This window comes from Acanthopagrus latus, chromosome 21 (genome assembly GCF_904848185.1).
Source record: "Acanthopagrus latus isolate v.2019 chromosome 21, fAcaLat1.1, whole genome shotgun sequence".
Taxonomy (NCBI): Eukaryota; Metazoa; Chordata; class Actinopteri; order Spariformes; family Sparidae; genus Acanthopagrus; species Acanthopagrus latus.
In genome coordinates this window covers 507,453-531,864 of record NC_051059.1, presented here as the reverse complement: position 1 = coordinate 531,864, position 24,412 = coordinate 507,453, and the positions used below count along the sequence as shown (strand labels likewise).

Below are 24,412 nucleotides of genomic sequence, written 5' to 3'. Positions count from 1 at the left end.
CAAAATCTTTTGGAGAATGAATGTGAATATGAAGATCTCCAAAAGCAACAATAACTTTTATGGCCCAAAATAGACCAGAACACATCACTCAGCAACTTTAGGAGACCAGTGTTACGATTAGCTGTGCAGTGCACTCAACTCAACTTAATCTCAACAATATCCAAATCAATGCAGAGAGAGAATACCTAACAACCAGGTGCAAATATTAAATAAAAAAAATAAAATAACAACATGTGACGGATCACTCGTGTTTCAGTGAGTTCATCTTAGATTGCAGTATCCAATGACTTGTAGAATCCAATGGCTGTAGTATGGGGCAATTGAACATGATTGTCCTCCCAATGCCTTGCGAATCCTTACGGTTGGACGTGGGGCAATTGAATGGGATTGTCCTACCACTGTTAGTTCCATGTTTCAAACATGTCTCATCCTCTTTAGATCTAGTTCTTGGGTTAGCTCGCCACTCCAGGACCAACTGTACTCTGCTCCAACAGAAGCAGCTGGGCTGAAGAATCCAGGGATCTTGTCTCACACAAATGATCAACACAGGAAGCAAAAGACCTGGCCAAGAATTTCCCTTTGGCTAATGGCAGCAGAACTGTAACCACCACAGGTCTATTGGATGACAGCAATGGCTCGGTTATTTGGATTTTACTAGTATGTAGCTGATGCCTTCACTGTCCAACACATGTCCGTCTCTTTTGCTGCTCAGGTAGGAAAAAGGACGTGACGACAAAATGACGATTTCTTACTACACATAGGGCAAGTTCAAGTATTTGATAGATGTGGTTAACGTCAATAAAGTCAAAGTCAAATCTCAAACTATATTATCACATGACCAATGTTTAAAATATATATATAAATGTAGATATATTGTTGTTTTATAAGTTCTGTTCATAGTGTTATCAACAGCCACAGGTTATATTGTTTATCTGTAAATAAACAGTAAACCCCATTTTCTCATATTGGTCACCTATTTGGCTTTAATTAGGGTTTTAGTAACCAGTGGTTTACACAGAGTTCATGATGGATCAGGAAGTATGATGTCAGAGCAGGATCTATATCTTTTTTGCATTTGGGCCTGCCCTTTTCAATCTGAGCACGTAACAGGGTGAGTTCAGGGCATCGTGCAGAGGATGAGGTAAAGTCACTTACAGATAGAGTTGGTAGTACAGATGCCACCATCTCAAGTTCCTCCACTGCAGCTGTATGAGTGGGGAGTGGCAGACGCTACAAACAGTCTGCAGCTTGGTTCTGTGATCCTGGTCTGTACTCGACATCATAGGTGAAGCGGAGCAGTCGAGCTGACCACCGTGCCACTCTCATGCCTGCCTGACAAATTCCTTTGGTGGCAAGCAACGTGGTCAGTGCCTGATGATCAGTCCTTAGAGTGAAGCGCCATCCCCAGAGATACGACCTGCATTTTTCGACCGCCCACACGCATGCCAGAGCCTCTTCTTCCACTGTTGAATATTTTCTTTCTGGAGTAGTGAGACTCCGAGATGTGAATGCTACAGTGTGTTCAGTCCCATCTGGGTGTAGTTGGGTCAGCACACCACCCAGGCCGTAATCTGACGCAGTCTGTAGTCTCTCTCAGCAATGCTCTCATTGGGTCCACCATCGTTGCAAAATTTGGAAGGAATTTGCCGTACCATGAATTTAGCCCTAAGAGGGACTGTAGTCCGACCAGACTCTCCTGAAGCAGTTTCAATAGTCATGTTGCACTGTATCCTGTCGGCAACATTAGCAAGGTCTGAGTTTGTCATTAGCACAGCTACTTCAGGCACCACCTCCTGCACTTGTTTAGCTGAGCGTCAAACCTTTGAGTACCCAGTCTTACCACAACCGCTGCATTTAGTTTGCGCCCTCTGTGGTGGTCTGTCTGTAGCAGGGTCAGAGCAGCATCTGTTGTCCCTCTGCTGACGCGGCCTCTGCAGTGCAACCGCATGCACAGAAGCAGCACCCTTCAGCATGCTGGACCACTGCAGAGCATGCTCCACCTGACATGCAAGTGTAATAGTAGAGTCTAAAGTCAGGGACGTTTCCATTAAAAGACTCTCTCACACCGCTGGTGCATAAGCCTTTTTGATGAGCTGGTCCCTTAGGATCTCGTCTTCCATGGTAGCATAAGCACATGTAGCCGCTAATTCTCTTAGCGCTGCCATATACTGAGGGCATAAATGAGCATGGGCCCGTTGTCTAGCCTCAGGCCAGGCCTTGCCGGTAGCATGTATGGCTAACAGGTAATTCTTGAATATTTTTCTCCACGTAACGAACAGTATAGGCGGCTCTCCACTGCAGGGCAGGAACAGTGCAGGCATGGGTAGAGATATTGTCACCAATTGTTCTGTTTGTATGTGGCCGAAATAGAATAATGTCACACCGCGGTGAGGGATGTTCTGTCTTGGGTTTTTTTGTCTTGTGAATTTCATGTTTTGTTTTGAAAGGTAACTCTCCTCTCATTTCAAGTCACTTGCCCTTCCTCTTGTGTCACCGGTCTGGCGTCTTCCCGAATCCCCGATTGTCTCCACCTACGCTCCCTCCCCTCATGTGTATATAGTCTTTGGCTTCCCCTGTCCTCGTTAACAGAGTATTTTGTTTGTCCTATCGAGTTCATCCAGCCTTGAAGTGAAGTATTGCCAAGTTTTGTTTTCTGTTCAAGTATTCCTCTGAAGAAGAGTGATTTTGTGTTAATAGTTTTTTTTGGTCAGTCTTTTGTTTTTTGTTTGTGTTGTGTTTTTGTTTTATAGTATTGTCCTCTGGACATTAAAATTTTCATAGCCGATTGTTTGGTCATTCTGTCTGAAGAGATACTGGTCAGAAAATAAAACCGGTCATTACCATTGCCTATCTGCATCTGAGTCCCTTTTCTCTGCCAAGTCTGACAAATAATCACGGAAACAGGGCAACTTTTCACTGGCTACTTTATTAGTCAAACTCACGTTTCCTCACGCACCTCCCAGGTACATGCATACTCTCTTTTTTTAAGCTCTTCTCACCGTGTACACCCAGCAGTACAATGCCACCTAGTGGCGGACACAACAGAGTTATTCTCGGTTATTTTTATTACACCACTTGTGTTGACGTGGAATTTTATTTAACAATCTCTTGGTTGCAAAATAACCAGGTCTCGTGTGGACAGGGCCTTAGGCTGAAGAAATGGGCTAACTGTTAGGAAGAATCTTGGATCACTGAAGCTATGAAGAGCATGTCTGGTTTGTCACAAGGGCCTGCTGGCTCTGTCCCTTTCTCTGTTTCTCATCTCCTCTTTTCTTATGAAGGCTTTAAAAATCGAGTCACTTAATATAAATGGTGCCAGAGAGCAGGGGAAAAGGGGCATGTTGATGGAATATGTAAAAGAAAAAAATGTTAATGTAATCTTTTTGTGAGAAACATATGGATGTAGATAATGAGGTAGACTGGGGGCTCTGGTGGAGGGTCACTCACATCCTAAAGCCATGGTACAAACAGGTGTGCAGGGGTTGCAGTGTTATTCACACCAGAGCTGGCAGTTGGTGTGATTTCGCAGAAGGAATTTTGTAAGGGCAGGCTGTTGGTAGTGAGGGCAACAATTAAGGGGCTGGTGTTTGTGTTTATGAATGTGTATGCACATAATACAGGCACGGAAAGGGTGGTTCTGTTTGAGGCTATGAAACAGGAATTATCTGAGGTTGAGCAGGATGACATCTTAGTGTAACTGCACTGTTGATGCACATCTAGACAGGAGGGGTGAAGAGCCACATATGGGTTCAGCCAGTGTTTTGGGCGGGATTTTAAGAGAATATGATCCGCTGGATACATGGAGGTTTAAACACCCAGACAAGAGGGGTTTCACATGAGTGAAAGCAGGGTCTGATTGTTTGACTCACTCAGCTTCTGGTGGGATGTGGGGAAGTGCCAAATTAGACACTTTTGTCAACAATATACAGCATCTGCTACTGTAGAGATGACAAGAGCTATAGGAAGGATGGAGAGCAATATAATGGAGCTTGAGGAGAGGCTTGTGGAGCAGAACACTGCAGAACAGAGGCGAAATGTGGCTGAACTTGGGAGAAGTTTAGGCTCCATTCTCCAGAAAAGGGCATGTTAAATGTCAAATGAAATGGATGCACTAATCTCTTTTTTCTTTGGGCTGGAAGAACAACAGGGGCAAGATGGACACACACACTGCTTGTGTCTGCCTGACGGGGGGGTGACATGTGAGAAGTCTGAAATGAGGGAGGGGGCTGTGGACTTTTACAAGACACTGCACACTGCGGAGAGGTGTGATCCAGCTTGTGTTCAGAAAATATTGGAGGGCTTACCATGGCTTTCCCCAACCAAAAGGAGTGAATTGGACTCCCCTGTCACCTTCCAGGAGTTGAGTGAGGCATTGGCACAGGTGGCATCTGGGCATTCTCCAGGTGTGGATGGTCTGCTGGTTGATTTCTACAAAAGCTTCTGGTCAGTTCTGGGTCCAGACTGGTATGAGGTGGTGATGGAGTGCCTTCGTATAGGGGAGGTACCACTCAGCTGTCAGAGGACAGTCCTTACTTTGTTACCTAAAAAGGGGGATCTCAGTGACTTGAAGAACTGGCGGCTGGTGGCACTGCTCTGTGCTGGTATTATAATCTTTTCTAAGAGTCTGGCAAACTGGCTTAAGGAATAGTAGGAGACAGTGGCCTCTGAGCCTTTGTTAGCCTTGCTGTTTAGGAAGGTTCAGGGTGGAGTGGGGCTAGAATTGGGGTTTAAGGCCCCTATTGTAGTATCAGCCTATGCAGACGATGTGTCAGTACTGGTCAAAAACAACCAGAATCTGCAGGCAGTAATGCATGCACTTCATGTGCATCAAAGGGCATTGTCTTCAAAAGTGAACTGGGGGAAAAGTGGGGTGTTGCTGTGTGGGGATGGAAGCAGTCGGGTGTCCCACAGCTACCACAAGGTATGGAATGGAACAAGGAGGGGTTGAAGGTTTTAGGGGTGTACCTGGGCTTGGAGGGCTGGGTCAGTAGGATCTAGGAGGGGACCGTGTCAGCCATAACCAACAGGCTGGCAAAGTGGAGGTGGATCCTCTCTCAGGTCTCCTACAGAGGCCACAGCCTTATAAGTATTATTATTAACTATAATTATAATTATTATGAAATAATTTGGTGGCGTCTTCACTGTGGCACAAGCTGGTGCTTCTTCACCAGCCTGCCGGCCTTTTGGAGTCCATAGAGGACTCTGGTGGACTTCCTCTGGTCCGGTCATCACTGGCGTAGAGCTGCAGTGCTGCATCAACTGGTACATGAGGGTGGACAAGGGCTGGTGGACTTGGAAAGCACAGTGGCAGCTTTCAGGCTGCAAGCAGCCCAAAAGTTGCTGTATAGTGCAGATATCTGCTGGGGTAACCCAGCATGGGTGCTTTTGCAAAGGGCTAGTGGTACTGGGTTGGACTGACAGCTCTGCCTTATGAATCCAGGGGCTGTGGACATTGTGGGGCTGCTACCAATCTATGGTGCGGTCCTAAAGAGCTGGTGGATACTAAGGCATGTTCGTGAAGGGGGAGTGGGGCCAGGGGAGTGGGACCAGGACCGTGGGTATGGGAGGAGCCTATTTTCCACAACCCTTTCATCAAACTTGGCAACACCTACTCTGGGACCCTAGGGAGCTGCTTTGTGAGGGCTGGAATTGTGACACTGGGCCACCTGAGATGGACAGATGGGGAGGACTGGAAGTCATAGCAGCAGCTGTCAGAGGAGTCAGGGGTTAAATCTCTGAGACTTCTGGAGAGGCTGAGAGCTGCTGGGTTCACTGTCTCCATCAGCACTGGACTCCCTCAGTCAGACGAGTGGGGAGGAGCCTCCAGTTTTCCCTGTGCTGCAGTTGGTGGCAGGTCCAGAAGGTTGGCAGGAAGAAGAAAAGCTGTCCTTTGCCTCTCCAAGCCTGGGGTGTTTTGAGGGTGTGAAGTGCTGTATAAGCTCCCTCTACCTAAGAGATCAGGGGATCTGCAGTGGAGGGTTTTACATGGGGCCCTGGCAACAAATGTGTTTCAGTCTGTAGTGGATCGTAGTGTGGGGGAGGGCTGTGTGTTCTGTAACACGCTTGAGTCTGTACAACATGTGTTGAATGTCATCATGTGCTGTCTTTACTGTCTCTACTCTCTGCTCTATGTGGGAAGATGGAAGTGGTGTTCTCTGAGGAGCTTTACATACTGGGGCCCGGGTATGTAGTTCGGACTACTCAGAGATCTGCTAATGAATTTTCTTTTTGGCCAGGTTAAACTGGCTACTTGGATTATGAGGCATAAGGGGTTGCAGGGTTTGGGGCTGGTGGACCCTGAGTTACTGTTCAAGGGGCTGGTCCCTGCACATCTTCATGCTGAGTTTGAGTACAATTCTTTTGTTAATGACCCTGATGTGTTTCAGAAGGTGTAGTGTGTAGACGGAGCTGTTTATGGCTTAAGAGGGACTGAACTGGTCATTTCTTTTTGAGAAGGGTCTGTAACGGGTGTATTTATTTGTGTGTGTGTGTGCGTGTGTGTGGGATGTGTCTTTGTATAGCACTGCGATGAATGCAAAGATATGTTTTCATAAAGGTGGTTAAGTATTTCTGATGTTCTATATATTCTTCTAAGTGTTAGAAGAGTTTTGACCTCTTTAGACCTTTATTTCCTCAAACGTGAAAATGTTAAGAATAAGTTTTACAGTTATGTTATTGGAATTCCTGGAGTTAATAATCAAAATTTCTGAATCTTTACTGACTACTGGCACTTTTGACTTTTGTCTCCTGGCCTCTCTTTCAAAAGCACTTCAGACTTGGTGAGGGAGAAAATGGGCCATTTCCTTTTGTTCCATTCCGTCTAAAGAACAGAGTCACTATGAGCTAATGTAAGGTTTAATGATTAAATTAGAGCACAGAGTCAAAAACGAGACACTGTGTAAAACAAATAAAACACAATGCAACCATTTGCAAACAAAGGTGTGTTTACTGCCAACAGTTTAAGTATATATATAATCATGTGTTTGCAAAGTGGTGAACCGGGCCTCTTCCTTGCTTGTGAATGACTGCCTTTCATTGATGCTCCTTGCATACCCCATCATGATATTCTCACTCATGAATGGCTCTTGGCATCAGCCATATAAGTGGTTGCCAAGAACTCCACATGCTGGAGAGGCGCTTCACATTAGCGCCCATCCCTCATGTTCTGCCTTAAAAATATCAAAGAAAGACAGACAGACAGACAGACAGAAAAATAAACTTCGCATCTGTCAGGTTGGGGAAAAGGGAAAACTATGAAAGGGAAAGGTGGATCCAAATGCAGTGACACCGGAGGCAAAATCAGGAGAACAAAAAGCGAGCTTTTTATTTAAAGCTGTTACAAAAAACCAAAAGCAGACCAAAAGAGCAAAAGGCAAAGTAGCAAACAAAAGATCAAGACAAAGTTCAAACCAAAATTCAAAGTTCAACATAAACATGAAAAAAAAAACTCAAAACCAAGACATACCAAAACGGGACCAAAGAACATGGACAGGAGCATGGATCAGGATCAGGAGCGTGGAGCATGGAGCATCAAACAGAATACACAAGACAGAATACAAAAAGCGCAAGACAAAATCCACAAGACAGAATCTAACAAACAGAATACAACAAACAGAATACAATGACTGGGCGAGGAGTGAAGGAAACACAGAGACTAAATACACAGACACTAATGACATGACGAGGCACAGGTGAGGAGAGAGGAGGAAGGAAACCAGGTGAGATAACGAGGGGGAGGAGCACAGAGGAACAGACCAGGAGGAAACAAGACAACAGACAGAGGGAGCCAGAGGGGAGAACACAGGAGAACTTAAAGGACACAAGAGGGCATGGAATATCAAAACATGAGACACAAGACATCGAGAGGGCAAAACATAACACAAGACATGGAAAAAACAAAACATAACACAAGACAAGATACAAGGATGAAAATCAAATACAAGAAACCAAAAACCGGAAACAAGAACAACAAACAGGAGTCATGACAGAACCCCCCCCTTAAGGGACAGCTCCCAGATGTCCCTCAATACTAGGGTTCAAAGTCCAAATGAAGCCGGGAGGGTGGAGGGGGTCAGGAGGAGGGTCAGAGTCAAAGCCGGGAGGGTGGAGGGGGTCAGGAGGAGGGCCAGAGTCAAAACCGGGAGGGTGGAGGGGGTCAAGGGGAGGGCCAAGGTCCAAACAAACATGAGGGTGGAGGCGAGGACTGGAGCCCACTGGAGTCCAGGGACCAAGGCAAAGGCGCAGGCTTGAACCTGCTGGAGGGCGACGACGAAGACGTAGGCGCGGTCTTGAACTCGCCGGAGGGCGACGATGAAGGCGTAGGCGCGGCCTGGAACTCGCCGGAGGGCGGCGACGAAGGCGTAGGCGCGGCCTGGAACTCGCCGGAGGGCGGCGACGAAGGCGTAGGCGCGGCCTGGAACTCGCCGGAGGGCGGCGACGAAGGCGTAGGCGCGGCCTGGAACTCGCCGGAGGGCGACGACGAAGGCGTAGGCGCGGCCTGGAACTCGCCGGAGGGCGACGACGAAGGCGTAGGCGCAGCCTGGAACTCGTCGGAGGGCGGCGACGAAGACATAGGAGCGGCCTGGAACTCACTGGAATCCGGCGACGACGGCGAAGGCGAAGGCGAAGGCGTAGGTGCGGGCTGGAACCCGCTGGAGGCTGGTAACGAAGGTGAAGGTGCGGGCTGGAACCCGCTGGAGGCTGGCGACGTAGACGAAGGCGAAGGCGAAGGCGTAGGTGCGGGCTGGAACCCGCTGGAGACTGGTAACGAAGGTGAAGGTGCGGGCTGGAACCCGCTGGAGGCTGGCGACGTAGACGAAGGCGAAGGCAAAGGCGTAGGTGCGGGCTGGAACCCCCTGGAGGCTGGTAACGAAGGCGAAGATGCAGGCTGGAACCCGCTGGAGGCTGGCGACCTAGACGAAGGCGAAGGCGTAGGTGCGGGCTGGGTTCCCCTGGAGGCTGACGACGAAGGCGAAGGCGAAGGCGAAGGCGTGGACGGAGACCCACTGGCGACCAGACCACTGGCTGGGAAACCCTCAAGGTTCTTGGCAGGACCACCGACGGAGTTTTGCCGGGAGCTGGTGGTCTGAGAGCCGATGAAGGGTCTCTGGCAACAAACGACCTTGGCCGGACCCCTAACCGAGCAGCAGGCACAGGGCTTGGCGTGGGACTCGGCTGGGCCTCCGACCGAGGTGCAGGCACAGGGCTTGGCGTGGGACTCGGCCGGGCCTCCGACCGAGGTGCAGACACAGGGCTTGGCGTGGGACTCGGCCGGGCCTCCGACCGAGGTGCAGACACAGGACTTGGCGTGGGACTCGGCCGGGCCTCCGACCGAGGTGCAGACACTGGACTTGGCGTGGGACTCGGCCGGGCCTCCGACCGAGGTGCAGGAGCAGGCGCAGGACCTGGCGTGGGACTCGGCCGGGCCTCCGACCGAGGTGCAGGAGCAGGCGCAGGACCTGGCGTGGGACTCGGCCGGGCCTCCGACCGAGGTGCGGGAGCAGGCGCAGGACCTGGCGTGGGACTCGGCCGGGCCTCCGACCGAGGTGCAGGAGCAGGCGCTGGACCTGGCGTGGGCCTCGGCCGGTCCTCCGACCGAGGAGCAGGAACAGGCTCTGGACCTGGCGTGGGCCTCGGCCGGTCCTCCGACCGAGGAGCAGGAACAGGCTCTGGACCTGGCGTGGGCCTCGGCCGGTCCTCCGACCGAGGAGCAGGAACAGGCGCTGGACCTGGCGTGGGCCTCGGCCGGTCCTCCGACCGAGGTGCAGGAACAGGCGCTGGACCTGGCGTGGGCCTCGGCCGGTCCTCCGACCGAGGTGCATGAACAAGACATGGCGTGGGCCTCGGCCGGTCCTCCGACCGAGGTGCAGGAACAAGACGTGGCGTGGGCCTCGGCCGGTCCTCCGACCGAGGTGCAGGAACAGGCCTCGGCCGGTCCTCCGACCGAGGTGCAGGTACAGGCCTCATCTGGACCGCCGACTGGGGGCCACTGGCAGGTGTCGACGGGGTTGAGACTGAGGCCTGGACTGGGAGCTCGGCTGTGGCTGAGGCCTGGGCTGAGAGCTCGGCTGTGGCTGAAGCTGCGGCCTGGGCTGAGAGCTCGGCTGTGGCTGAAGCTGTGGCCTGGGCTGGAAGCTCGACTGTGGCTGCGGCTGTGGCCTGGGCTGGAAGCTCGACTGTGGCTGCGGCTGTGGCCTGGGCTGGAAGCTCGACTGTGGCTGCGGCTGTGGCCTGGGCTTGGAGCTTGGCTGTGGCTGAGGCCTGGGCTGGTAGCTCGGCTGTGGCTGCGGCCTGGGCTGGAAGCTCGGCTGTGGCTGAGGCCTGGGCTGGAAGTTTGGCTGTGGCTGTGGCTGTGGCCTGGACTGGAGCTGTGGCATGGGCTGATAGCTTGGCAGTGGCTGTAGCCACCAAGGCCTTTCTGAGGTTATCTAGGTCCGCTATAACCTGTGCGACCCAAGGGAGTTCTTTTAACCAAGGCCTGATATCCAGTTCATGGTTATAGTCTGCTATGGCCTTTAGCTTCTCCCCGGTGTCAGCCGGGCCGCTCAGAATCTCCATCAGTTCGATCCCCAGCCTACAAATTACCACACTGTCTGGTTGGTCCATTTCTGGCCCAGTCATTCTGTCACGTTGGGGTTTAGGGGAAAACAAAACGGGACTGAAGACTGGAGCATGGAGCATGGAGCATGGAGCATGGAGCATGGAGCAAAACACACAAGACAGAATACAGGAAGCACAAGACAAAATCCACAAGACAGAATCCACTAGACAGAATACAACAAACAGAATACAATGACTAGGCGAGGAGTGAAGGAAACACAGAGACTAAATACACACACTAATGACATGACGAGGCACAGGTGAGGAGAGAGGAGGAAGGAAACCAGGTGAGATAACGAGGGGGAGGAGCACAGAGGAACAGACCAGGAGGAAACAAGACAACAGACAGAGGGAGCCAGAGGGGAGAACACAGGAGAACTTAAAGGACACAAGAGGGCATGGAATATCAAAACATGAGACACAAGACATCGAGAGGGCAAAACATAACACAAGACATGGAAAAAACAAAACATAACACAAGACAAGATACAAGGATGAAAATCAAATACAAGAAACCAAAAACCGGAAACAAGAACAACAAACAGGAGTCATGACAGCATCTCTGTTGTTCCTCATCATTTGATCTGGCCATGACCCTAGCCTGCACTTGGGATGCCATGTCACGAGAGCTCTGACTGGCCTGTGAGAGAGCAACAGGCCTGACTGACAAATGACAAGAGGCAGGTTACGGGCTATTTTTAAATTTCATCTTTCATCGTGAAAAGATCCAAGCCATCAGATGAACAATTTAGGAAATGGTATGTCGTCTTTTAATTAATAAAAAAATGCTGCATTATATGAAGACGGATCATTTGTTCTAGCCAAATTAAATTGATATAAAGCACAGCTCAGCTATATTAGCTGCCAAGGATGTTTATGAATCATCTGAATGTCAAGCTTATTAACTTATTCGGCTGCAACTGCTGCTGTTTTTCTTTTTATCAAATAAAGCTTATTTGTACGGTGCCTAAGTTATATGAAGGAGTATGACACAACAGAATTGATGCAGTAGTAACATTATGTATGGATGTGCTGTATGTTGAATACAGCTGTAGGTCAAGCATCAGCAGCAGCAACACCACCACATCCAGCACCCCACCTGCCTCCAGCGAAACTTTCACTGGATCTTTTATATTCTACTTTTATTGCACTGTTTTGTATTGTTTGAATATAACAACTTTATAATGCATGTTGTGGAAGCTGTCAATGGGATATTTTAAACTTAACTGTGATTTGACATTGCATTGTTAGGTTCCAAATCTTAATCTGGCCTAGGGCACCAAAATGGCTGGAGCCGGCCCTGCAGCCACCTGTTACCAATGAACCTTTTAACCTGTGGAACAGGTATTTTTTGAGCATTCGACAATTTCCACAGTCTTTTTGTTGATCCTGTCACAATTTGTTTAAAAAGTGAAACTGACATCAACTCACAATACAAATATACCAATCAATTAAGATGATGAGTGCGACAAAATATTGTCTTTGTACCATTTTCTATTGAGTGTAGGTCTGAATGGATCAATTTGAATTGTCAGATTCTGTTCTATTCATGTTTTCCACAGCAACCCACCTCCAACTGACTTGGGGAATAGTTAAAATGTTTGTTTTTGGTGCATTTCTTCCCCATTTCAGATCTATTTGATTAAAAAAAGTATTGTATGAGGAGCCAAACAGGACCATGGCACAGTTAGTCAAGACATGACCTCCACCCACCAGTCACCACCGATATGTCAGGCAGGTTTCCGGGATCAAGCCACTTCAACGCTCAATTTACAATATGTGTAATAGCACATACAGTCATTACTTATGTCCCCCTTTGTCCTTTTTTTTAAAATGGTGCAGTCAGTTCCAGGTTGATGAACTCCAACACCTGTGTGTGCTCAGGGACAATGCCAGAAACCCTGACATGCCCTGAGCCCTCCAAGTTCTTACCAGTGCTGCTTTAAAAGTATTTCAGATTAGTTGTCCTCTCAGTTACACCCACACAGACACATGAACAGTCAATCTAATCACATCTCAAATCATTTTCCTTCTTCCCTCAATGTTTGTATCACATACAGCAGGAGAGCAGACAGATTGCTCACAGTGATAGAAGTGTTGAAAAAAGCAGTGAAAATGATGGCAGTTAAACACACACGCAGTAATATTTTCTCCATGATGTGACCACAGAGTGACAGACAGCCATGATAAGACTTGTTAAGAGACAAACGTGAACTAAACCTGTCAGTCACACTTTCTAACTCTGCTGGACCCAATACTGGTTGACTCAGACACTGTGTGGGATATTGTTGCTAAATGAAGGGGTGGGCTGAATGACTTGTCACATGTCCCAAGTTGCAGTCTCTACATTTCTCCTTGTAAAAATACTTTATCTACAACCCCTGCAGTGGTTTCGTCCACTTACTTTTCATGCTAAAATGTAATCCACAAGGTAAAATAGAGCAATTAGTCAAAAGCAAAACAGCATTCAACAGCACCTTGTTTTCTCTCCCAAACCAAACTAAACCTGTTAAGTCTGTATAAGAGAAGTCTACCTGGGCAGTGTGCTGCTGCTGAAGGTCATGTTGTCATGGTTACCCAGAGGACTGGATGGAGTTATTGCCTCCACTTCTGCACTGGCTCTCTTCATAGACATAGAGGGCTCTCGATAGGAGGAACTTCGCGTCAGTATGGGCTCTGGTCGGTTGGGGGACAGGGTATGAGATGAGGTCCTAGTGATGATGGGCTCAGGTTGGCTGGGAGCCAGGGTGTGGTGACCTATAATTGGACAAAGGGGAGAGTCAAACTGATAATCAAGCTACCCATCCATCCACCAATCCATCCATCCACCCTCTCATGTATCAATCGATCCAATTGCCACTGATTCAACATAGGTTTAGCAAGAGAGTCTATATGTTCCTCTCCTCAGCAACTTTTTCCAGCTCTTTCTGGGGGATCCTGAGGTGTTCCCAGGTTCACTGAAAAATATAAACCCTCTAACGTGCTATTTTGGGACTCTTGAGCATGCCCAGAGTACCTCTAAAGGAAGGTAACCACAGCACATCCTGATGACACTCCTCAAACTCCTCCTTTCTAGGGATGAGCCCAACCACTCTGTGGGAGAAATTAATTTCATCTACATCTATCCCTGATCTCATTCTTCACATCTGTGTAAATTCTGAAAAGGTGGTTTCATTAAAGTATTCTTCTTATGCAACAAGGTTTATTTAGTTAAAAGTTTAAAGGGATACTCCACTACTTGTACACCTCAGAATCAGTATATTATGACTCAACATCACAGTTGGATCAGGTCTTCTTTGGCTCTGGAGGAGCTTTCAAAGAATAACCCCGAACATATCATCAGATCCTCGTTTGGAGATTACAATTTTTCTTAACAAAAAGCCTGCCTTACAAACCAAGGGTGTGGAATTTGACATATCCCAAGAATGGAGTGTCAAAGATTTGCATTGTGGGAAATGTAGGATCCACCAGTTTTAGAGCTTCAGGATCAGGATATCTTGGCCTCTACTGCTTTGATTTATGCTACTCTTTTTTTGTTGTAACATAAATCTTCAGATGCACTGAGACACATCATCACTGAAGTAACATGAGATCAATAGGTGATACAGGTCTCAGACATCCTAAACCAGCACCTGTACTCCATAGCTTGCTTTGTTTGAGCACTTTGCTCAGGGACCGTCACCTTGGGAATTCACCTGTTTCTCTTGGTCGACCCTTTTTGCTGTAAAGAGGGCTGCTGATGTTGAGGTGTTCTGAGGCTGTGGCTGAGGCTGCTTTCCTTTCCTTGACAAAAGCTACCATTATCTACAAATGACTACTTTCAGCACCTGGTCATGGTCTCAACGATAGCGCTCTGCTCATAGGGCTTTATGTCATCACCAGAGGATAGTTTTTAATGTTTGTCTTGTTGCTAGGACTTCACAGATCATCAAAGGCCGTAGGATGCCATGTTGACATACAGGTCCAGGCATTGAACTTTCCAGTTAAATCCAATTTGTCTGATGTAAGCTGGAACTCCATTGAACACCAGCATTATCTCTTCAGGAACTCCACCTATCTTGAACCTTAAACCAATATTTTCCAATGGAAACAATACATCCTATTGGCCAATAAGCATAGTTTAAAATGAGCAGTTCAACAAATAAATAAATAAGCCAACCTCTTTGGATGTTGACACTATTCTCCTACCAGTGGCACAGCAGACAACAGCTTAACTATTGTCAAGTGCATCATTTTCTTTTCTACCCTACCCGTGCCATGAATGACTGAATAAATGATTGCGATGTCTAAGGTCATGGATTAATACAAAACAATTTTGTCAGAAAGGACCAACAATTTTATGTCTTGGTCTATGTGTATAGTAATGACGTGACCAATGAATTTTCTCCTTTGATTTGGTAATTGCAACATTTTATTTCCTTTCCTTTAAAGTCACTATTCTATTGGTACACAGTGTGACTGTACTCATTAGCATTGGTGAAGCTGACTGGTAGGGATGATGTGTAACATTTTTTATGAAAAGGAATTTTAGAATCACATGGCAGGGTGATGTGATCTGTAACTCAAAGAATCATCTTGCAGGCAGGTTTTTACCTTGGTGACTGTTGCTAATTGCTGATTGGCTGACATTGGGTAGGGAGGAGAGGGGGGGCTCTCTCAGGGTGGGGGGAGGTGGTTGACTTCTGGACCGATCCTCACTGGGCTGGAAATTCCCCACTGCGTACACACCCTGCATGTAAAAACAGGCACACACACACACACACACACACACACACACACACACACACACACACACACACACACACACACACACACACAGTGAAACACAGAGGAAAACACAGGAAAGGTACAGGCATGAAAAGGGTTTGGCAACCATGTCAGCTGGGAAGTCCTGCACCAATGCCTTTTTAACGTCACACTGAAATCCCTGTTAGAGCATCTCAGTCATGTTCAGTCATGAGATGTACATCCATGTGAAATAGAATATGTTGGAAGATTTCAACTGCCACACGCGCTCTCTGATCTCCACACTGTCTACACCTGACTGTGCTGATAACACTTAAAGGGATAGTTCGGGTTTTTATCATATTTATAGTTGATCTGTTCCCTACCGTAATCACTGTTCAGCACACCCTCAGTTTGGAGAAGTAGAGAGCCACTCTAGCCTGGACGCTCAGCTTTGTACTGCAGTAAAACACCTAAAACAAGGCTCACCTTAAAAAATCTATAACAGTTCAAGTGTACATTGTAAAGGGAAAATTCACACCACTTTACATCACCGTCAGACTGGCCTTTTGTTTGGCACTTAATTTTCTCAGCCGTAGAACCTCCTTATCCCTGTTGGAGTTGGCCCTAAAATTGACCCTTTGGGAACCCCCACACTGTATTTTGTGGGGCCCCAAGGAACATGTTTCCATACTTAGAAAAGAAGTGTCGATCTGTGAGGTAAGAGACGAACTGTCATGATTCCTGTTTGTGTTGTGTTCTTGTATCTGGTTTTTGGTTTCTTGTATTGATTTATGTCTTTGTATCATGTCCTGTGTGTCATGTTTTGTTTTTCCATGCCCTCGTGTGTCCTTTCAGTTCCCCTGTGTATTTTCCTTGTTGAATTTCCATGCCCTCTTGTGTCTCTTGTCCTTTAAGTCCTTCCTGTGGTCTGCCCTCTGTCTCCCTCTGTCTGCCAGCCTTGTTCCCTCCTGGTCTCTGTGCTCCTCCCCTTTGTTATCACACCTGGCTTCCTCCCTCCTCTCTCTCCTCACCTGTTCCTCGTTTGGTAATCAGTGTCTGTGCACTTAGTCTGTGTGTTTCCCTTCACTCCTTGTCCGGTCATTGTTTGTATTCTGTTGGTGTTGTAGCTGGCTCCTGTTTCTGATGTGCTTTATGTTTGATTTGAACTTGGGTCCACCTCCCTTTTCCATAGTCTTTCCCTTTAAACCCATAACCTGACACGAACCAGTTAAGAACAGTACCAGAGAGGCTGACCAGGTTCCTCAGTCTATTCAATAAAATGTGATGTTCTACTGTATTGAAGGCAGAGGTTAGATTCAGTAGTACCAAGACTGTGAGTTTATGGTTATCTAAGTTGCACCTGATGTCGTTTAAAATCTTTAAAAGGGCTATCACAGTAATGTGGTTCGTCCTGAAACCAGACTGACACTTCTCTAAAATGTTGTTTGTGATTAAAAAAACAAACATTTACTTGATTTAAAAACAAGTTTTTCCAAAATTTTACTTGAAAATGGTAAGTTGGATATAGGCCAATAATTATTAAAGATGTTGGGATCTAGGTTGCTCTTCTTCAGGAGGGGCTTCTGTTTTAAAGGAGGCAGGGAAGACAGCCGTCTGAAGAGAGCAATTAACCATGTAAAACAGCTGATCCTGAAAGAATCCACAAAGTGTTTTAAAAAATGGGGTGGGAATTGGGTCTAATAGGCAGGTTGTGGGCTTTATTTCAGAGAAGACTCAACCAAGTGTCCTCGCATCAACCAGGGCAAAACTCTCCAGTGTTTCCTTGGGTAAAATTAATGATCCGGGTGTGTTGACATTTAAAATCTGAGGTAAAAGACTTGATCTGATGTCACTGATTTTAGTTCTGAAGTGGTCTGCAAAGTCCTCACAAAGGGTGTCAGTTGGTGTTTTGGAGGATCTATTAAAATGTGTGTTTGTTAAAAGGTCAGTTGTGGAGAGGAGGAATTTTTGGTTGCTTTTATGTTCCTTGATGATTTTTTGGAAATGGGAGATTCTTGGCTGTTTGACTGCATTATTATAGGTTTTGAGGTGTCCATGTAAAACTTCATAGTGAACTGTTAATCTTGTTTTTCTCTATCTCCTCTCAGCATTCTGGAAGTTTTGTCTTTAGTTTTTTAGTTTCTGTATTTCTCCACGGGGGTGTAGGTCTTGTATTAATGGTTTTTATTAAAAGTGGAGCTACTGAGTCCAGCGTTGATTTTATTTTATTTTTAAAACTGTCAACAATAAAATCACATGGTGCTGGTAAAATTTCTGCAGGAGTGCTCTGTAAAATCTGGATAACATTTGCAGCCACTTCAGAAGTTAGGTAGCATTTCCTCACCGTTCTCACTGAGGTCTCTTGCTGGTTAAAACTGGTGATTGTAAAAACACACAAAAGTGGTCGGACACAGCCAGGTCCACAACAGAGGGCACACCAATGGACAGGCCATAGGTTATGACCAGGTCCAGGGTGCGCCCCCTGCTGTGGGTTGGCTGTGTGACATGTTGATTGAAATCTAGGCAATGTAGATGGTTTAAAAATTCTGTCGACACTGGATCTGAGGAATTATCTATGTGTAAATTAAAATCACCAAATATTGATATTTTGTTATAATTGCTATGGGTAATTGATGGTAGCTCTAAGAATTCACTGTTAAAAGAGGTGGAATAGCGGGGTGGTCTGTAGACTGTCATACAGAGGATGGGGTGCTGCTAAAAACAAGGCATGATACTCAAATGATATTTGTTAAAGACATCATTTGACAACATGGTGTCTTTAGTGATTGAAGCAGCTCCACCTCCTTTTTGTCCCCCTCTAGTAGAAAATAAAAAGTTAAAATTTGGTGGGGAGCTTCAGTGAGAACAACAGGTGGAGGTACGGACAGTCAGGTCAATGTTGATAGCTAAAAGCTGTGATCCCCCTGGTTTGGGTGGAGGCCATCCTGCTTAAAAAGGCGAAGCCCGTTTAAAAACACTGCAAAACTGTCAACGTGCACCGCCGAGATTAAGCCCCAGTAAGCAGCTCCCAGAGCTACCTGTGGTTAACTGGTTAGCTACTTAGTTAACGTTAGAGAAGTTGATGTCGATAGACAGTGCACAGTAGTCAGGAGTGTTCTATACTGACTAAACAAACTTTTTGCGCTCTGTGTCACTGTTGTCAGAAATAACTAAAACCACATGAATCCAAATTGAAAACTAGACATTCAACACACTCAGCACATGGGAGTAAACATGGAAGTAAACCATATTAAAAAACTGTCACACCGCGGTGAGGGATGTCCTGTCTTGGGTTTTTGTCTGAATTTCATGTTTTATTTTGAAAAGTAACTCTCCTCTCGTTTCAGGTCACTTGCCCTTCCTCTTGTGTCCCTGGTCTGACGTCATCCCTGATCCTTGATTGTTTTCACATGTGTTCCCCTTCCTCATGTGTATAAAGTCTTTGTCTTCCCCTGTCCGCGTCGCCAAAGTATTTAGTCGTTTGTCGTATATGGAAGCCTTGTCCACAGTCTTGCCTTGAAACCCTAGTTAAGCATTGTCAAGTTTTATTTTCTGAAATTGATTCTCTTTGGTTGATTGATCTTTGTTTCTAAAGTTCTGGTTAGAGTTTTGATTTTGAGTTTAGAAATTTTGATAGCCTTTTATTTCCTCCGTGTGGCGCGCCTTTTGTTGTACCTTTTGTATTATTCAGTATAGATAATTTTCATAGCCTGTGTGCTGACCTCTTTGGAGTGATTTTTGTTTTCCATTTAAAGTTTTATAGTCAAGTATTTAAGGTCAGTGTAGATTCCTCCTTCGGGAGCGCTTTTCGTTTTGCATGTTCTTTGTCTTGTTTGTCTTGTCTGTCTTCATAGATTTTCATAGCAATTGATTTTTCAATTCATACTGAAGAGTTGCAGTTCAGCAAAATAAAACCTGTCATTACACCTGCTATTCTGCATCTGAGTCCTCTCTCCTTGTCTGAGTCTGACAAAAACAAGTTAAAAGTGTTTAAAAATAGTCATGTGGTTTAAAAATGGACACCCCTAAACTTTTTAAAATTATGCCTCAAATAGTAATTAAATGCCGATTTCATTATGCTGTATTTGTGGGCGCAATACTCAAGACAGGTCACTAGGTGGCACATAGTGCTAGGGAGGAACTTGAAACCCTTCAGAGGCATGCAAGCTGCAGAATAAATCCTGTAAATAACATGCTATGGATAAATATGTTTTCTTAAGGTATTGCAATACCTGCTATACTTGAAAGTATTGCACTTCACCCAATGCTAAGTATTTTTGTTAATACCTCAGTCAATTGTTTAATATGTCTTTTTGTTAAGGAGAGAATAAATTCTGCATTGAGCTGAATGCAAGCTAAGTTTTCTGCCTCTTTATTCTAACATACAGAGCTGCACGGTTCTGAACACACCTCTCCCTGGTACCCAGTAGTGTAGTGGGGATTTTATCACTAGGGGAACTCTCCCCAAAAAAATTTGAAAAAATAAATAAATAAATAAAAAATGTTGCAATTAGACGTCTCTCAAATCCTGAAATATATATATATATATATATATATATATATATATATATATATATATATATATATATATATATATATATATATATATATATATAAACTGTAGGTGGTTTGTTTTTGAGTCCACATTTCCTCAGTCCATACCTCCGGGAAAGGTGACCTAGCAACGTTACTACTGCCGCTAGCACTGCTAGTAGCAATAACATCCTCTCCTGAAGGCTCCTGGTTCTGTGTTGGCTCCTCCGGCTGTGAACTGGTAACGGCCTCTGCTTCTTTTCCTTCTTGGATGACAGTCTCCTTTTTTTTGCGGAAGAAGTCGAATAAAGTTTTTTTTCCAGCCATTGTCCAAAAGTTTAAACTGCACCGTAACTAAAGCAATACACCTGCCAACTCCCGCTAATTGCTATCGGCGTGTCCACGCACTGACTCGGCTGCCGTTCCCCCCAGGGGGGCAATAATTTTGGGACATGGTGGACAAATTTCTGAAATTTCTGAGGCAGATTGATGAGGGGCTAGCAGAGAATTTCACTGAAGCAGAAGTACTTCACACTGTCCTTAAAATAATCAAGCCTGATACTTTTAAAGACATGCTGATGACCAAAGATGGGTTAACTGTAGCTGAGCTTTAACGTTTCCTCAGTGTGTTTCCCACACTTACGAGACAAAAGTAGTGCAGAGCTATTTCAGGAGCTGAGCTATGCAAAACAACAGGACAGAGAGAGCCCACAACAGTTTAGGTCCAGGTTAATGGGGCTTAAACAGAGAGTACTCTTTGCTTCCCAGCAAGGTAGCTCAGAGTTTCAGTATGATAACAAACTTGTCCATGGAATATTCCTTCACTCATTGTATCAGGGGATAAATGAGAAATATGCATATGTTAGGCAAGACCTTAAAACCCTCATTACCAACACAAGTTTAACTTATGATTTTATCTTAAGGCCCCCACACACCGCCCAGACATCCAACAGCCTTATCTGACCACTCTCCGACCACTCTGTTGCCTCTTGTCTGACCCGCTTGTCAGAAAAGTTGCATTGAAACACACCGCTTCGATGTGCTGCCTACTCCACAGTAGCGTGTACGTTCTGCGCTTGCACGAGATGCAAAAAGCGGTCATGCTTGTGTTGCGAGTTGTAAAGGAGAGGCTTATGCATGTAACTCTCTTTACTTCTGATCAAAACAAAACTTAACTATTTCAGATAAAAACAGCTGCATACTAAACATGCAGTGAGGCATTACCAGACGAACACAAATTAATTTGTCCTGAATGGACATAACAACTAGTCTCATGCCAGTACTGCAAAGCATGAAAATGGGGAATGATGGAATGGAGTGCATAGAAAACCAATGCGCACACAGTATTCTGCCCCTCCCACACACCGCGCTGATTCGCTAGCACACTGCCAATCAGAGAACCCAATGGCTCAGAAGTCCGATGGCCCTCCTCCTCAGACGCGTGTTCAGTCAGAGCAGACAACGTCCGCGCGGCTCCAAAAACTTCCGACGCAGCTGAAATCACCAAACACCTGCCTTTACAGATAATGATGAATTCAGTTAGTGAGGAAGCTGAGAGACAAGGCCCACCTAGGTCAGCCACACAAAACCAGAACAGTCACAGTCAATGCCACTCGTCCAGCCACAAGCTCAAGTTCAGGCCACTGTTCTTCACACTCAAGCTCAAGTCCAAGTAGGGATGTAATGGTTACGGTGGTGTCATGGTAAACCATGGTAAATTTCTCAACAGTGAAGGTTACCATTGAAGTTTTAATTACCATGGTAACCGCTGCGGTCGATTACAAAGGTATGGAAAACTCTCGAGATACTTCCAAGTCTCACTATGCAGGTGTAGCGTGCAACGTGCGCTTGTTATATTGGGAAGAAGACATGGCGAAGGGAGGATGTGATAGTAGTGGCCCTTGCAGCATTTTTCTGCCTTCAAAGAAACCAAATCTGAAGTCTGGGCATACTTTGTTTTTTATGAGAATGCTCAGAGACAGCTGGTCGAGGATGGCAGCCCTATCTGCAGGAGCTGCAAGAAGAAAGTTGGAGCAGCGTCTGTGGCTCAGTAGACATTTGACCAATCAGATTGACCGACTCCACTGACAAGCAGGACGGAGAGGGTCGCAGGCGGGCACATATTGCCGGTGGCCGTGATGGTGGCACCCGCTGTCGGCGGGACGGAGAGGGTCGCAGGCAGGCACATAATGCCAGTGGCTGTGATGGTCGCGTGATGACCTATTTTGCACAGTTTTGATACATTCTTTTATACTTACTTAATGTATCAACATGGTGTGCGTGTGCAAAAAGGACTTTAGAGGGCTGAATCAAAAGACTCTTCCTGATAGTCATCCGCTACCACGAATCCAAGAACTGCTTGACAGTTTTGGGGGGCAACACCTGGTTCTCTATTAGATCAAGGCAGCGCCTATCACCAAGGGTTCATGAGCAAAGAATCCAGACACCTCACAGCCTTCAGTCCACCGTCGGGGTTATTTGAATGGATATGGATCCCATTTGGTTTGACGAATGCACCTGCAGCTTTCAAGAGATGTATGGAGGGTGTGCTGGAAGGTATTCAAGATGAATGCTGTGCTTCATACCTCAATGAAGTGCTATGCTACTCAACATCCTTTCATGATCATACTCTCCACCTCAGACAAGTCCTTAGCCTCACGGGGGAACACGGCATCAAACTTAGGCCGACCAAGTGCAAGCTGTTTAAAAGAGAGGTTCGTTACCTTGGCTGATTGGTGTCTGGGGAGGGAGTCAAGATCAATCCTCATGATCTGGCAGCAGTGATAACACAGCAACACAGTGGGAGAGGTCAAGTCTCTGCTGGGGTTTCTTGGGTATTACTGCTCCTTCATCCAAGACTATTCTTGGCTGGCTAAGCCCTAGTTTGAACAGCTGAAGAAACCAAATGAAACTGGTGAAAATAACACTCAGAACCAGCCAGGTAAATGTAAAGGCAAAGCGGGTCATTGGGTATGGCTTCAACACTTACACCTGCTGAGAGAAACTACCATCTCCACTCCGGTAAACTGGGGTTCTTGGCTCTCAAGGGGGCTATCTGTGACAAGTTTCTAGATTACCTGTATTATACCACGACATTTACAGTATATACAGATAACCACCTGACTTATGTTCTTGGCACTGCCAGGTGTGGCTAACGTGAGCTCTGCTATCAAAGAAGAACACAGAGCTGTCCAAGCATCTAAAGCTGTAATTTTCTGCTCCAGCTTCACAAAAACTTGACACAGACTGAACTGAATGCAATGATAGGCAGGTATGTTGTTGAGAACATGCTCCCGTTATCAACAGCTGACTCAGACTCCTTCAGAACCCTCACTGGCAAAATACTGGGGAGAGCAGGTGCCCGTCCACCATGTAGAAACTTTTTATAAATACATAGATGCTGAGTATGCTAAAGTGAATGCTAAGCTCAAAAGGGGGAAGGAAAAAAGCAATGCAACAGTTACTTTCCCTGGTAACTAGTTACTTTTATAGTGGAGTAATTCAGTTACTAACCCACTAACATATAAAATCTAAAAACATAAGTAGCTAAAACCATATCCATCCATCCATCCATCCATCCATCCATCCATCCATTTTCTTCTGCTTATCTGGGGCCGGGTTGCGGGGGCAGCTGTCCGAGCAGGGACGCCCAGACTTCCCTCTCCCCAGATACTTCCTCTAGCTCCTCCGGGAGGATCCTAAGACGTTCCCAAGCCAGCCAAGTGACCTAGTCACTCCAGTGTGTCCTGGGTCGTCCTCTAGGTCTCCTCCTGGTGGGGCATGCCAGGAACACCTCCCGAGGAAAGCGTCCGGGGGGCATCTGATACAGATGCCTGAGACACCTCAGCTGGCTCCTCTCGACGTGGAGGAGCAGCGGCTCTACTCAGAGGTCCTCCTGGGTGACAGAGCTCCTCACCCTATCTCTATCTAAACATCCTTTGTGCCCTGCCACCCTGCAGAGGAAACTCATTTCAGCTGCTTGTATCCAGGATCTTATTCTTTCTGTCACGACCCAAAGTTCATGACCATAGGTGAGGGTAGGACGTAGATTGACCGGTAAATTGAGAGTTTCGCCTTTCGGCTCAGCTCTCTCTTCACAACGACAGACCGATACAATGACCGCATTGCTGCGGCTGCTGCACCGATCTGCCTGTCAATGTCGCATTCTATCCTTCCCTCACTCGTGATCAAGACCACAAGATACTTGAAATCCTCCACTTGAGGCAAGAACTCTCCCCCAACCCTGAGGGAGCAAGTCACCTTTTTCCGGTCGAGACCCATGGAGGTGACTTGGAGACTTGGAGGTGCTGATATTCATCCCAGCTGCTTCACACTTGGCTGAAAACTGCCCCAGGACATGCTGGAGCTCCTGGCTCGATGGAGCCAACAAGTCAACATCGTCCTCAAAAAGCAGAGCTGAAATACAGTGGCTCCCAAACCAGACCCCCTCCAGCCCCCGACTGCGCCTAGAAATTCTGTCCATAAAAATAATGAACAGAACCGGTGACAAAGGGCAACCCTGCCAGAGTCCAATAAGCACCGGGAACAGGTC

General features: G+C 46.5%; 1 protein-coding gene across 1 annotated transcript in view; it reads right to left on the bottom strand.

The window, feature by feature from the left end:
* LOC119011739 (2-lysophosphatidate phosphatase PLPPR4-like) overlaps nucleotides 1-24,412 on the bottom strand; it is an 81,090-nt gene that overhangs the window by 7,089 nt on the left and 49,589 nt on the right. The window contains exons 7-8 of the mRNA XM_037085078.1: nucleotides 15,193-15,328; nucleotides 13,134-13,356 (exon numbers count right to left, since the gene is read on the bottom strand). Of these exons, the coding sequence (XP_036940973.1) occupies nucleotides 13,134-13,356; nucleotides 15,193-15,328 (359 nt within the window). The remainder of the gene's footprint in view (nucleotides 1-13,133; nucleotides 13,357-15,192; nucleotides 15,329-24,412) is intronic.